Raw genomic sequence first — 11,919 nt, forward strand, 5'->3', positions numbered from 1 at the left:
CGCCTGGTAATCAGGAGGGCGTGGGTTCGATCCCAGCCGAGGTATGGAATTTTATCCTCATTTATTTGAGAATTTGATAACTTTTCACGAGAAATCAATCGGTGTACATGAAAGGGTTCTAGGAATGATGGTTCACGAAATATGCGCTTGTAAAAAGCCAATATCAAAGAAATTTCGAAAGTTATATCCACTTTTTTTACACCAATAATTTACGACATAGAGCCTGATTTCCTCAAATTTGCCATCAAAAATTTTGTCAAAAGAGAACGAATGTGCCATCAAATTCATCTATTTCACTGGCAAAATAATTGAATTGAAATCGTTGTTGGATTTAGGAGAGGTTTTCCTATTATTGATGTTATCAGGTAGGATTTCCAGCATCGGCTACTGGCTTAAAACACCACTAGACAGGTAGATACTATTTTGAGAGAGAATTACCAGGATGAGTAGGAGACTGCTACTACAACAACATACTATTTGGAGGCACACTAAAAAATCAGCTGGAGTTTAGGAAAATTCTTTGTGTTCTAGGACGATTCACAATTGACTCATCTAACTTGATCCATGGTTCTGATTCTGTAGCTTAGTGTAGATTACATCAGAGCTGATCTGAGGATTTTTAGGAAATTTGAAAACAAGAAGCGCTCCTTGAAATGTATTTAAGCAGGATTTTTTCCCGGTGGTAGTCCATGAATCTCTCTGCTTGAATGCTATTCCAATTTTACAACAAGAAAAGCTAGACCAAAAATTCGCTCACAGAAAATTTACTCCCACCATGATGAGGAAAATGCGTATCAATTTCTCTAATACATATGACTCTTTACTGATAAATCTGATAATTTTGTCAAAAGAGAACGAATGTGCCATCAAATTCATCTATTTCACTGGCAAAATAATTGAATTGAAATCGTTTACTTTGTTTGCAACGTTTTACATTGTTGTTGAAGAACAATATCTTGATCGTTGTTATATGTTTACAATTAAATGACCTCAGACAGAACATTCTGGGATGATACTATTTCTTTAGTAGGTAGTAGAAAAGATCTGTTTACTGTGACAATATTGACAGTAAATCGCCTTTTGTACGTTAAGGACCTGACATTTGAAGAAGGGCGAAAGTTGTTATTAATTTACATTTTATCAGCACCTTAGACCGTGTGAAATTGCATTACTGTTAAATCCGCACAAATTTACATCCTTTTGGCATTAGTAACTGTAATTTATGGTCTGTTTTATATTGTGAATTGTGAGTAACAGGCACGTGAAAGAAATAGTTTAATATTATATGTACACAACTTTTATGTATATTATTTAGTACATAACTACATATGAATATGGACAGTTGCCAATATGGTTCATCTAGTTATAACTCATTAGGTTAGCCATGTTAGATAGAGCATCCTTCATTCATTCAGGAGTCAAAGCCGCTTTTTCCCAAAAAAATATTCACAAATTATATGTACATAAGTTTTGCTGCAATGTACTGCGAGGTGCTAGAGACATAAAATGCTGTTTTGAAAACGGAAAGAAATATATTAATACAAAAGTCAAGAGATTATTAGAAACTGTCAGAACTCAAAATCAAAATAATCATAGTAAGTGTGTCAAACCGGTTGCAAAAAGTTTGAGTTTGTGAACACACCGAGGACAAGTTGGAAAACTCAACGGAAGCTCAACGTTTTGTTAAACAACTCAAAATTTAGTTTGAGGTATCTAAACTTCCATTATGAAAACATCTAGAAGTTTTCTTCTTTTTTCAAGAATGATTTCTACTGCTCACAATTGTCCTGAACAGCTAACCGTCAAGGCCCATCATTCCTGGATGGAGTGGTTTTACTTAAAGCTATGTAAATCAAAAACCCATTCCTCCTGAAAAGCTTTTTACACATTCATATCCTCTATCTACATTCTATGTACTTCGGTTTCTCACACTGATTGATCAAACATAACAATCGTTGAGCTTCAGCGTTGACTTGTCCAACGCGTCCCGGGTGTGACGTCATACCGAGAACTACCTTAGTCTTGTCATTCCCGGACTCGGCGATCTTCTATGTAGTGAAAGGTTGGAGATAGACACGGCTTAAAGAAAACCGGGAAAAGTCATGGAATTTGCCACCCGGTCAAAAATAAAGAATGTTCAAATTAAATATCAAGTTTTTCCCAAAAACGGCCTGCGGCGCATCCCCCTCATATTCCTTGACGTTCTACATATTGCATATTTTATTTAAATGAAGGGGTAATCTTATCTATTCTACTCTTGTAATATTATTAGAAGTACGAGTAGTCCCTGCATCCACCTATACTGGGCCATTGAAAGGAGGCACCTGCCGGCTTTCGCTCTTAGATTTAACCCCCGTCAACCGCTACCCTTGGCCTCATCTGATTTACCTTGAAAGGTGGCCCTCAGCTTCTTCACCGTTAACTTCTCATCCGGGTTCAAGTGCTTACAAGACATCTCAAACTTGCTCAAACTCTCCACCAATCCAGTCACAGCTTCCTTGAGCACCTTCCCCGCTCTGTCTTCATCTTTACTGAAGATTTTCTCCTGAACTTTGCCCAGTTTCTCTTTCAGCGCCTCCTGAATACGAAATATTCTGTTTCTAAGGTATAGTCGCTCTCTCAAGTCGGGCAGAGTGAGGGTGACATGGAGACAGGGTTTGTCGTTGGATATGTTTAAGTTGTAATAGACGTCATCCTGAGAATAGGTCTGTCATTCTGTCACTCTGTAGAATAGAATAGAATATACGTTTTATTTGCACATAAGATACATGATAGTACATTGTACAATGGTCAATTTCTAATCTAAATCATATAAAATTCAAAATAATTATTCTCTGAGTGAATTTTTGCTATTTCTTTTTAATAAAAAAAAAAAGAATCCAAGAATTGTAGAGTGTCTCTGATGTTAAGGGAGATGTTTTAATACAGGGGTTTCTGTGGGTAATCAACAAATCACCATGGAACATGCTTTGGCAGTCAGGGTGTTGAAGTTGATTAATATCTCCTTTTCCACTTATTCTGGGATTTGGACTTCCTTTGTACCAATTTTCTTTTCTTGGCGTTCTCCTTTTACCTCCCCCTTCTTATCTCATTATTTCTCCTGGTTTTCAGATTTGTGGTATTCGCCAAGAGGACCGACCTGTTAGAGGCAAGGCTAAGGGTATTCTGTATGACTGACGATAAGGAAGACAAAACTCTGGAACATCAGGAACACTTCACGGAGGTGGCCAAAAGTCGGGACGTCGAAGTCATGCAAGGTAAACCTTTGTTCCCACTTTTACAGCACAACAAAATGACACACTGTCCTGAAAAGTCCTGAATTTAGGATTTCAGCAAGGGTAGGGGCAAGAACCTAACAGTCGTTTATAAGGGGGATGCGCCAAATTGTAAGCTACTATCGTTAGTACCTGTATTACTACATTTAGGAGAAAAAAAAGCTCGGGGGCCCTAAGTGCAACCCTGACCTTGATGGACTAAAGTCTAAAGCACAAATATGGCCCTACTTATGCCAATAAAAGGTACTCAATTGTCCACACGAAATTCACTATCGTTAGTACATATCGTTAGTAACCTATATTACTACATTTAGGAGAAAAAAAATCCCGGGGGCCCTAAGTGCAACCCTGACCTTGATGGACTAAAGTCTAAAGCACAAATATGGCCCTACTTATGCCAATATAAGGTACTCAATTGTCCACACGACATTGAGTCCACACCGTTACATTAGAATCATTAGATGACAAGGTAGATGTTGTACTATTTCAAGCAGAAAGCTGAAGTAATTTCGCATCCCCCGGGAATCGAACTCAGGACCTCCGGTAGTTGACGCTCTCACCATGTTTATTATCTCCCCCTATTAGGGCGTCCTATTCACGTGGAGTTCGTAGGCAACCTCATCCCGATCGCCAAGTCCGGGGACCCTCTCAAACTAGAGTTCCACGCCTTCAAAGAGAACCGGCTGCCGTTTACCGTGAGGGTTCGAGACCCGGACGAGACAACAATGGCGAGAATTCTGTTCATGAGGGAACCTAAGGTGGCGCGTGGCGAACCTGCCCAGTCACCCCTATGTACGCTCAACATTGGCCTGCCTGACAATATAGGTGAGTAACACCTATTAAGGTCTTAGAAAAAGATGAGTGTTTCACCGCCTTTTTTGTTTCGTAGCAATAAAACAACTGCTACATTGGAAGCTTGTGGTCTGTGTCGTAGCATGCCCATCCCGTAGTACCTATGTCCATCATCGGGCGATAAGAGACACAATACTTCCCATTTAGGTGCTGGGTCAACACGAGAACACCAGAAAACGAGTGCAAATTTTTGTCGCTGATGGAATGCGAACCTGGGATTCGTATACTTCTTGTAAGGCTAATTTTGAAGCTCCTTTCAACTAATTTTACAATATCCGGACTAAAAACAATTTTATGATTGTAAAACTAACGAACATATCTGTCACTTCCTCCGATTCCAGTCCCCGAGAGCGCAATGTCAGAGTCCGACCTTCTCAATCTGGACATTAGCCACCAGTTATTGGCGGGCCGCTCATTCGCTCACACGGAAACCATACAGCGGGCCGACATTCGGCTGAGTGACCCCTCCTTTCGGTGATTAGTTGCCGGCCTACTCACATTAATCTCATCCAGCCTGAATAGGGCCGGGAGCAGCCAGTAACATACGATTGTCCATATGGTCACCCATCCGGATACCAACCTCGCCCAGCGTTGCTTGAGTGATCAATTAAGAACTGGTGCATTCAACATGCTATCGCGGATTTCGTATTTTTATAGCTGCTAAGATACACCTTCCTTTCGGTGATAAGCTGCCGGCCTACTCACATTAATCTCATCCAGCCTGAATAGGGCCGGGAGCAGCCAGTAAAATACGATTGTCCAGATGGTCACCCATCCGGATACCAACCTCGCCCAGCGTTGCTTGAGTGATCAATTTAGAACTGGTGCATTCAACATGCTATCGCGGATTTCGTATTTTTATGGCTGCTAAGATTTTAAGTGATTCGCGAAATCTTATTTCGTATTTCATAGCCTCTACTTGCTTACTTTCCGAGTAAGTAAGCGTCTAGCCAGCCAACTAGCCTCTTGTCCAGTGATTCAGTGAATACCTTGTTGATGAGTACTTCCACCTTGATTCGTTGAAACGTAGGTGGGAACAACTCAGTAAAGATAAACTGGTCGTTCCAAGTGATCTCGGAATGCCAGGAGATGCGATAAGGTTTGCGTTCTGTGGAGAGGGCATTCCGGGCGTAAGTGACAGCTATGGAGACGTTATTGGTGATGTCTGGAGAGGGGAGGCGGCCTTGGTGGAGGAGGGGAATGTCGGCCTTGGACAGGAAGTCTTTGCCTGGGGGGATGAAGTGGATAAGAATTTATTTATTATACACACTTGAACGGGTGAATCCTTTACTACATTAAATTTACTCTAACTAATCCTGTTCCTATATATAACTAATCGAGAAAGAAAAGAGAAGATGGTTGATTAAATTGTCAAGTTGAATAGCAGGGGGAACATTCTGCCACACAACCAACGTTGCTCACTATCAGGTAGACCTGACTGGCACACCTGATCAGGTCCGCCTGTCAGGTCTGATACCTGACGAGCACACATACTATCAAGTAGACCTGACAGGTACGGCAGAAAAGGTCTGCCTGATACCTGTTGAGCACACGCACTATCAGGTGTACCTGTCAGGTCTACCTGATAGTGAGCGGCTGGCCTAAGAAAGCAATGTGTTTATAATACATATTTTATAGATTTATAGGTTTGAGGTATTTAGATGATTAACTTGAAACTGTATCAATTCCCCTTGTGAAGACCCATTCCTGTTGAGTTTTTGAATTGCTTTTAGAAAATGAACTCCATTCCTGCCCTTAGTAGATCCACCAAAATATTTTATGATATAATGAAAATTGTATGAAATAATGAAGTTAAGTAGTTGTCCTCTTCTAAAGAAATGGTCAAAATATTGCAGAATGTAATATTAGGAAATAAGAATTAAAAAAGTAAAAATAATTGTATTTATTGTAATGATAGATGATAGTGTATTTAAAGTAGGCCCTGCTTTTTGTATGTTTTGAGATTAACAAAAAAAAATTAAATCAGTGCAAAATAATATTTTTGAACTAGATAGGTATAAAAGAAAAGTCTATTTGAAATGTATTTTAATAGTATTGTAAATATTTTATTTTTTAATATCCCTAAGAATGGTTTGTGCACCAATTTATTCTAAAATAAAAAGTTTGCCTTTTGCTCTAGCATATTAATTATATCTTACTATTGAAAGGTTATGATAAATATTTAGATCACCTTACCATAACCAGTTTATTAATCTTAGTTATTTTATTTCATTTTTAATCAATTTTTCAATCATATATTTCATCTAATATTTCACCTTGGATATTGAGAGCTGTGGAGAAACGCAAAGTAAATGAAAGTAAAGAATCTGATATCTACAACCTGGAAATAGTAACTGATGACATGGAACGGGCTGTAGCCAAAACCAGACTAGACCAGAGCGGGTTTGATACCCTACAGGATGAATTGGGACCTAGCCGGGATTCTACCTTGAATAGAAGTCCTTCTAGAAAAGGTAAGTTTATAATATTGACACATAGTTTTTACCTTTGGATAATTGATACATAATTATGTACGTTTTGCTGGAGGACCTTAAACAGGGAGTAGACCTGCTTAGTCTAGCTGGGGGACTTTAAACAGGGAGGTTACCAGCCTGAAATTTCCCTTGCTCACACTGAATAGAAGTCCTTCTAGAAAAGGTAAGTTTATAATATTGACACCTAGTTTTTACCTTTGGATAATTGACACATAATTATGTACGTTTTACTGGAGGACCTTAAACAGGGAGTAGACCTGCTTAGTCTAGCTGGGGGACTTTAAACAGGGAGGTTACCAGCCTGAAATTTCCCTTGCTAAAAAGGAAAGGTTCAGTGCGAAGGGCATCCACTCGTAAAAATTTTGTAGCCAAAAATTTTCTCTCTCTCTTGACAATTGTCTTATTTCCCTCCCTCTATTCTCTCCCCATGTTCACAGGAAAGAAATCCCACTTCCAAGAGGATCATTCGGAAAGATTCAGTGCGAAGGGCATCCACTCGTAAAAATTTTGTAGCCAAAAATTTTCTCTCTCTTGACAATTGTCTTATTTCCCTCCCTCTATTCTCTCCCTATGTTCACAGGAAAGAAATCCCACTTCCAAGAGGATCATTCTGATATTGAAAACGAAAAGTTCCTAGACGATACCGCCCCCTCCCCCATTCCTCCCTCCCATGAGGATAAAACTCCCTCCCCTATACCCCACTACGAACACCCCTCCCCCGAACCTAACCACCAAGACGGGGTAGCCAGACTGGGCGATATCCATCCAAACCATATCACAGAACACACGGAAACTTTCCAACATGAGACACAACCTACAGACAACCACACCCAACACGAAACAGACAACCACACCCAACATGTGCACGAAACAACGACCATCACGAGTCATTCGAACGAGGACCCTTCCGTCGTGGAGACCACTACGATAAGCACGACGACAACGAAAAAGTCCAAACAGAAACCGAAGCCCAAAAAGCGAACCGAACCGAAATCCCTCGTGAGCGATTTTCTCAGCCAGGAAATCACCAACAGTAGTCACCAACTGGTGGAAATTCCCTCCGGAGAAAATCCCGCGAAAAATCCCTCGCCTTCCCCGCGAACACACCCGGAAGATGGGACCGGGTGGGAAAAATACCACAAGGACGAGGGAAACGGGAACAAGCCGTGGGAATTTGACGAGGGAGAAGAGGGATTTAATGGGAACGGGAACAAGAACGGTGATAGTAAGCTGAGTAGGGAACAGCAGGAGCTGTGGAGATCTCCCTCACTTGAAGCAGAGATGATCATCAATGAGGACGTAACACATGGTAAGAGATTATTATTATTAAAAAAAAAAGAGTAATACAGGGAAAGAGAAAGAGAGGGAGACCAAAACTGAGGTGGAGAGATAAGGTTGAGGAAGACTTGAGAGAGAAGGGATGCAGGCATTGTATGGGAGGGTATGGAGGGGTAGGATAAAGGAGGGTAACACCGATCCCATATAACATTGGGAAAAGGGCCCAAATAAGATTAAGAAAAGAAGAAGATTTCATGGGTTTCATCACTGTAAAACTACTAAAGATTTTTTTAGGATCGGAGGTTTTACAGTTCAATCGCTTCTAGTGTTCCTCCTCACATTACCCTAAACCAGATTGAGTGGGACCGGAAAAAGCCAGCAGCACACGATTGTCCTAATGGTCACCCATCCTGATACTAACCACACGAAGCGTTGCCTAACTTCAGTGATCCAAATCAGGCAATGTTTGGGTCCAAATTTGTCATTACTTAAGCAGTCTTTTTCACTCTAAGTAAGTGAGCACCGCATTACTAACTTTATTTAAAGTCTGTCATATCCACAAAAAAAAAAAAAAAAAAAAAACCTCGTGGGCATACACGATTGTCCTGATGATCACCCATCCTGATACTAACCACACGAAGCGTTGCCTAACTTCAGTGATCCAAATCACGCAATGTTTGGGTCCAAATTTGTCATTACTTAAGCAGTCTTTTTCACTCTTAGTAAGTGAGCACCGCATTACTAACTTTATTTAAAGTCTGTCATATCCACAAAAAAAAAAAAAAAAAAAAAAAAAAAAAAAACAACTCGTGTGCAGTGTTAACAAATCCGTAGTGCATCGTCGTATCTTCCTTTACAAATCTTCAGAAAGTAACCGGTTTTATTTCTACCACACAGTACCATTAACGAAAGCCTTCTGATTGGTTCACTGGTTTTCGTAGCGGCCGCTTTGTTTTTTTTTTTTTTTTTTTTTTTTTTTTTTTTTTTTTTTTTTTTTTTTGAGATGTGACAGACTATAGCAAGTACGTAACCAGCCGTTCCGAGAACGAACCTAATCTTATCCATCCTAATTTTCTCTTCTCAGAAACCCGATGGAGTAATAAGAGACGGGACAGTGGAGATGACTCAGGCTCTGACTACGAGAAAGAAATGAAGAGATCCAGCTCGGGCAACAACAATCATAGTCAGAATAACGGGGGAGCAAAGAGCAAGATCCCGCCGAGCTCCAGTGGCTCTGACGTGGCTGTGAGAGAGGGAGCAAGCGATTCCGAAGAAGATAATACCAATAATGGTGAGTAAACTATTTTTAAATGTTTGATAAAAGTCATAAGGATTTAACACATTAAAGACGGCGTGTATTTCTAGAGATGCACAGTACCGCTTCCCAGGGGACAGCGTGCATTTCTAGAGGGTGACACCCATTTTTTTCGTAAAATCACTGTGAGCCCCTCAAGATTCATGCTACAATGTAATTTTCTATCTACGATTAAAGAGCAGGCTCTGCCGAACCGTAGTGTCAAGGAAGATCCAGGAGAGGAGATTGCATTGGTATGTACATGTTGAAAGAAGAGATCTTGCACAGGGAAAAGAGTTGACAGAATATAAGTGAGGGGGAGAAAAGGGCGAGGGAGGCCGAAGAAGAGGTGGAAAGATTGTGTGAATCAAGACTTGGGTGAGAAAAATTTATCAGGACATTAGGTACACAATAGGGCTGCCTGGAAGAGACTTACAAGAAACGCTGACCCTATTGAAATAAAATGTTAGGAAGAAGATAGAAGGGCTAACAGGGGCCGAAAGGCAAAATGGAATTCACTGGAAAAGGCTGACTTAAAACACCGAAAAAGGAGGAAGAAGTTGATAGGGGGAACTGTAATAACAAGGGTCTTGTCGTCCCGAAATCAAACAGGAGGACAGGATAGGAGAAAGCCAGTCGTTCCGAGAACGAACCTTATCTGGGAGGAAGAAGTTGATAGGGGGGACTGTAATAACAAAGGTCTTGTCGTTCCGAAATCAAACAGGAGGACAGGTTAGAAGAAAGCCAGTCGTTCCGAAAACGAACCTTATCTTTTAAGAATAAAATCCGCCCCAAGTGGGAATCGAACCCACACTCAATTATCCTATGATGACTATTATTAATTCATTATGATTCTTCCTATTTGTTTCAGGAGCTGATTTGACCCATGAGAACTCTGCACAGAATATCAATGAACTTGTCAGTAATAAAAAGTAAGTTCATAGCTTTATAGCAATAAAAAGTAACTATCAATAGTTTGTTAACTTTTAACCTTACCAGCTTAACTCCACACCCAAAAACCCCACTCCGAGGCTTATGTGTAGGGTAAATGCCCCAAAGGATGGGTTAAGCTTCTACAAATCTAACTTTTAACTACATACCTAGTTGTTTTTCACTTTCATAGTAAAGTCTAGTTTTTTTACCCCCAATATCTGGTTTTATTTTCTGTGATGACGCCAATGGTTGCTTACACATAAACAGGGAAAACGCTACCAGAATTTGAACTCTAGACCTCTGGCATGCAAGCTTACTATCTAAGTATTAGACTCCGGAAATTCCTCCCACCTAATACTAATTATCTTTTGTTTTATTTTTCCAGGTTACACTCGTAGTTTGACATTTGGATTCATTTTGGAAGCAGCTTTAAGCTTTATAAAATTCCCCTAGCTGCATTATTGCTTGCTAATACTTATGTGATATAAGTAACCCAAATGAGATAGGGTTGTATGTACTCCAGTATTTGTGTACAGTGAACAAATACTAGCATACCTACAAAGAACACCTTTTCTTGATTCCCGGTATTGAACTACTGTAGGTTCCTTAAATTTCTCTATTCTTTGAACTTTATTTGTAAATTTATTTCAAATTCGGATTTTTTTTTTTTTTTTTTTTTTTTTACTAGCGTTTATTATGAATTTCTTTTAATCCGTCAGTTACCTGTGTAACGCAACACCTGACGCTAGGCCCGTTTATTAGGTTGTTATGTTGGGCTTTATTTCTAATGAACGCTGATGGAATGCGAACCTGGATCTCGTACACTTCTTGTAAGGCTAATTTTGAAGCTCCTTTCAACTAATTTTACAATATCCGGACTAAAAACAATTTTATGATTGTAAAACTAACGAACATATCTGTCACTTCCTCCGATTCCAGTCCCCGAGAGCGCAATGTCAGAGTCCGACCTTCTCAATCTGGACATTAGCCACCAGTTATTGGCGGGCCGCTCATTCGCTCACACGGAAACCATACAGCGGGCCGACATTCGGCTGAGTGACATCAGTAATCTATTGGCTGGGGATTGGCGGCTATTGGCGGCGGAGTTGGGTATTGCTGACGATGATGTGAGAGCCATAGGGCAGGAATATGGAGACAACCCCCGCCAACAGGCTCTGGTGATGCTGAAACTATGGATGAAAACACAAGGTAAGTACCAGTAATAGTTAGCCGGCGCTCGGCGATAGCACGTTAAGTCTGGGTGATCGCATGCTGCTTTTCCTTCCCAACTTGGGCTGAGTGAGGTTAAATATGAGGGGGGCGGGTAACTTCGTCACTGAAAAGCTTATTGCCATCTTAGTTAGCTAAGAATATAGCTCGTCTGCTTTGTAAGCGCTAGGTCGCGTGTTCGATTCCCGCCTTTATTACATTAGTTTCCTCTATCCAATCTCTTGGAGGGAAAAAATACGTAGTCTCTTTCCCTGGCAAACTCCACTAATTGATTTGATACCTTTAAAAAACTAATGTACATATGCATTTTAATTCGTATTTATATTCATCAGGTCCTAACGCCACGGGTAACAACCTAGAGAAGGGACTGCGCTCTATTCACCGTGAAGACATAGTCAACCAATGTATCTACAACCCAATCATATATTTCATCTAATATTTCACCTTGGATATTGAGAGCTGTGGAGAAACGCAAAGTAAATGAAAGTAAAGAATCTGATGCTGATTTTTATTACAAAATTGCATATTCGTTTTTTATTACTAATTTTATTAGCATTTTCAT

General features: G+C 40.2%; 2 protein-coding genes across 2 annotated transcripts; both read left to right on the top strand.

The window, feature by feature from the left end:
- Positions 1-6,458: 6,458 nt before the first annotated feature.
- LOC103522202 (putative uncharacterized protein DDB_G0282133) lies at positions 6,459-10,712 on the top strand (the record flags this gene model as incomplete). Its single annotated transcript, XM_008487305.3, is given in 5 exon segments — positions 6,459-6,601; positions 7,203-7,931; positions 8,985-9,191; positions 10,066-10,126; positions 10,513-10,712. Coding segments are annotated over 5 exon segments (1,122 nt in total). The 3' UTR covers positions 10,526-10,712.
- A 339-nt stretch (positions 10,713-11,051) lies between these two features.
- LOC103522358 lies at positions 11,052-11,793 on the top strand. Its single transcript, XM_008487463.2, has 2 exons — positions 11,052-11,336; positions 11,690-11,793. The coding sequence occupies exons 1-2, from the start codon at positions 11,081-11,083 to the stop codon at positions 11,791-11,793; spliced, it is 360 nt and encodes a 119-aa protein (XP_008485685.1). The 5' UTR covers positions 11,052-11,080.
- The last annotated feature ends 126 nt before the right edge of the window (positions 11,794-11,919 follow it).

The sequence above is a fragment of the Diaphorina citri genome, unplaced genomic scaffold, assembly GCF_000475195.1.
Source record: "Diaphorina citri unplaced genomic scaffold, Diaci psyllid genome assembly version 1.1 scaffold79, whole genome shotgun sequence".
NCBI classification, from domain to species: domain Eukaryota; kingdom Metazoa; phylum Arthropoda; class Insecta; order Hemiptera; family Psyllidae; genus Diaphorina; species Diaphorina citri.

Excerpts from the sequence above, each read along its gene's own strand:
- LOC103522358 (XM_008487463.2), top strand. The coding sequence starts at position 11,081 with ATGTCAGAGTCCGACCTTCTCAATCTGGACATTAGCCACCAGTTATTG. Across the intron at positions 11,337-11,689 it reads ACTATGGATGAAAACACAAG|GTCCTAACGCCACGGGTAAC; the intron begins GTAAGTACCAGT and ends TATATTCATCAG.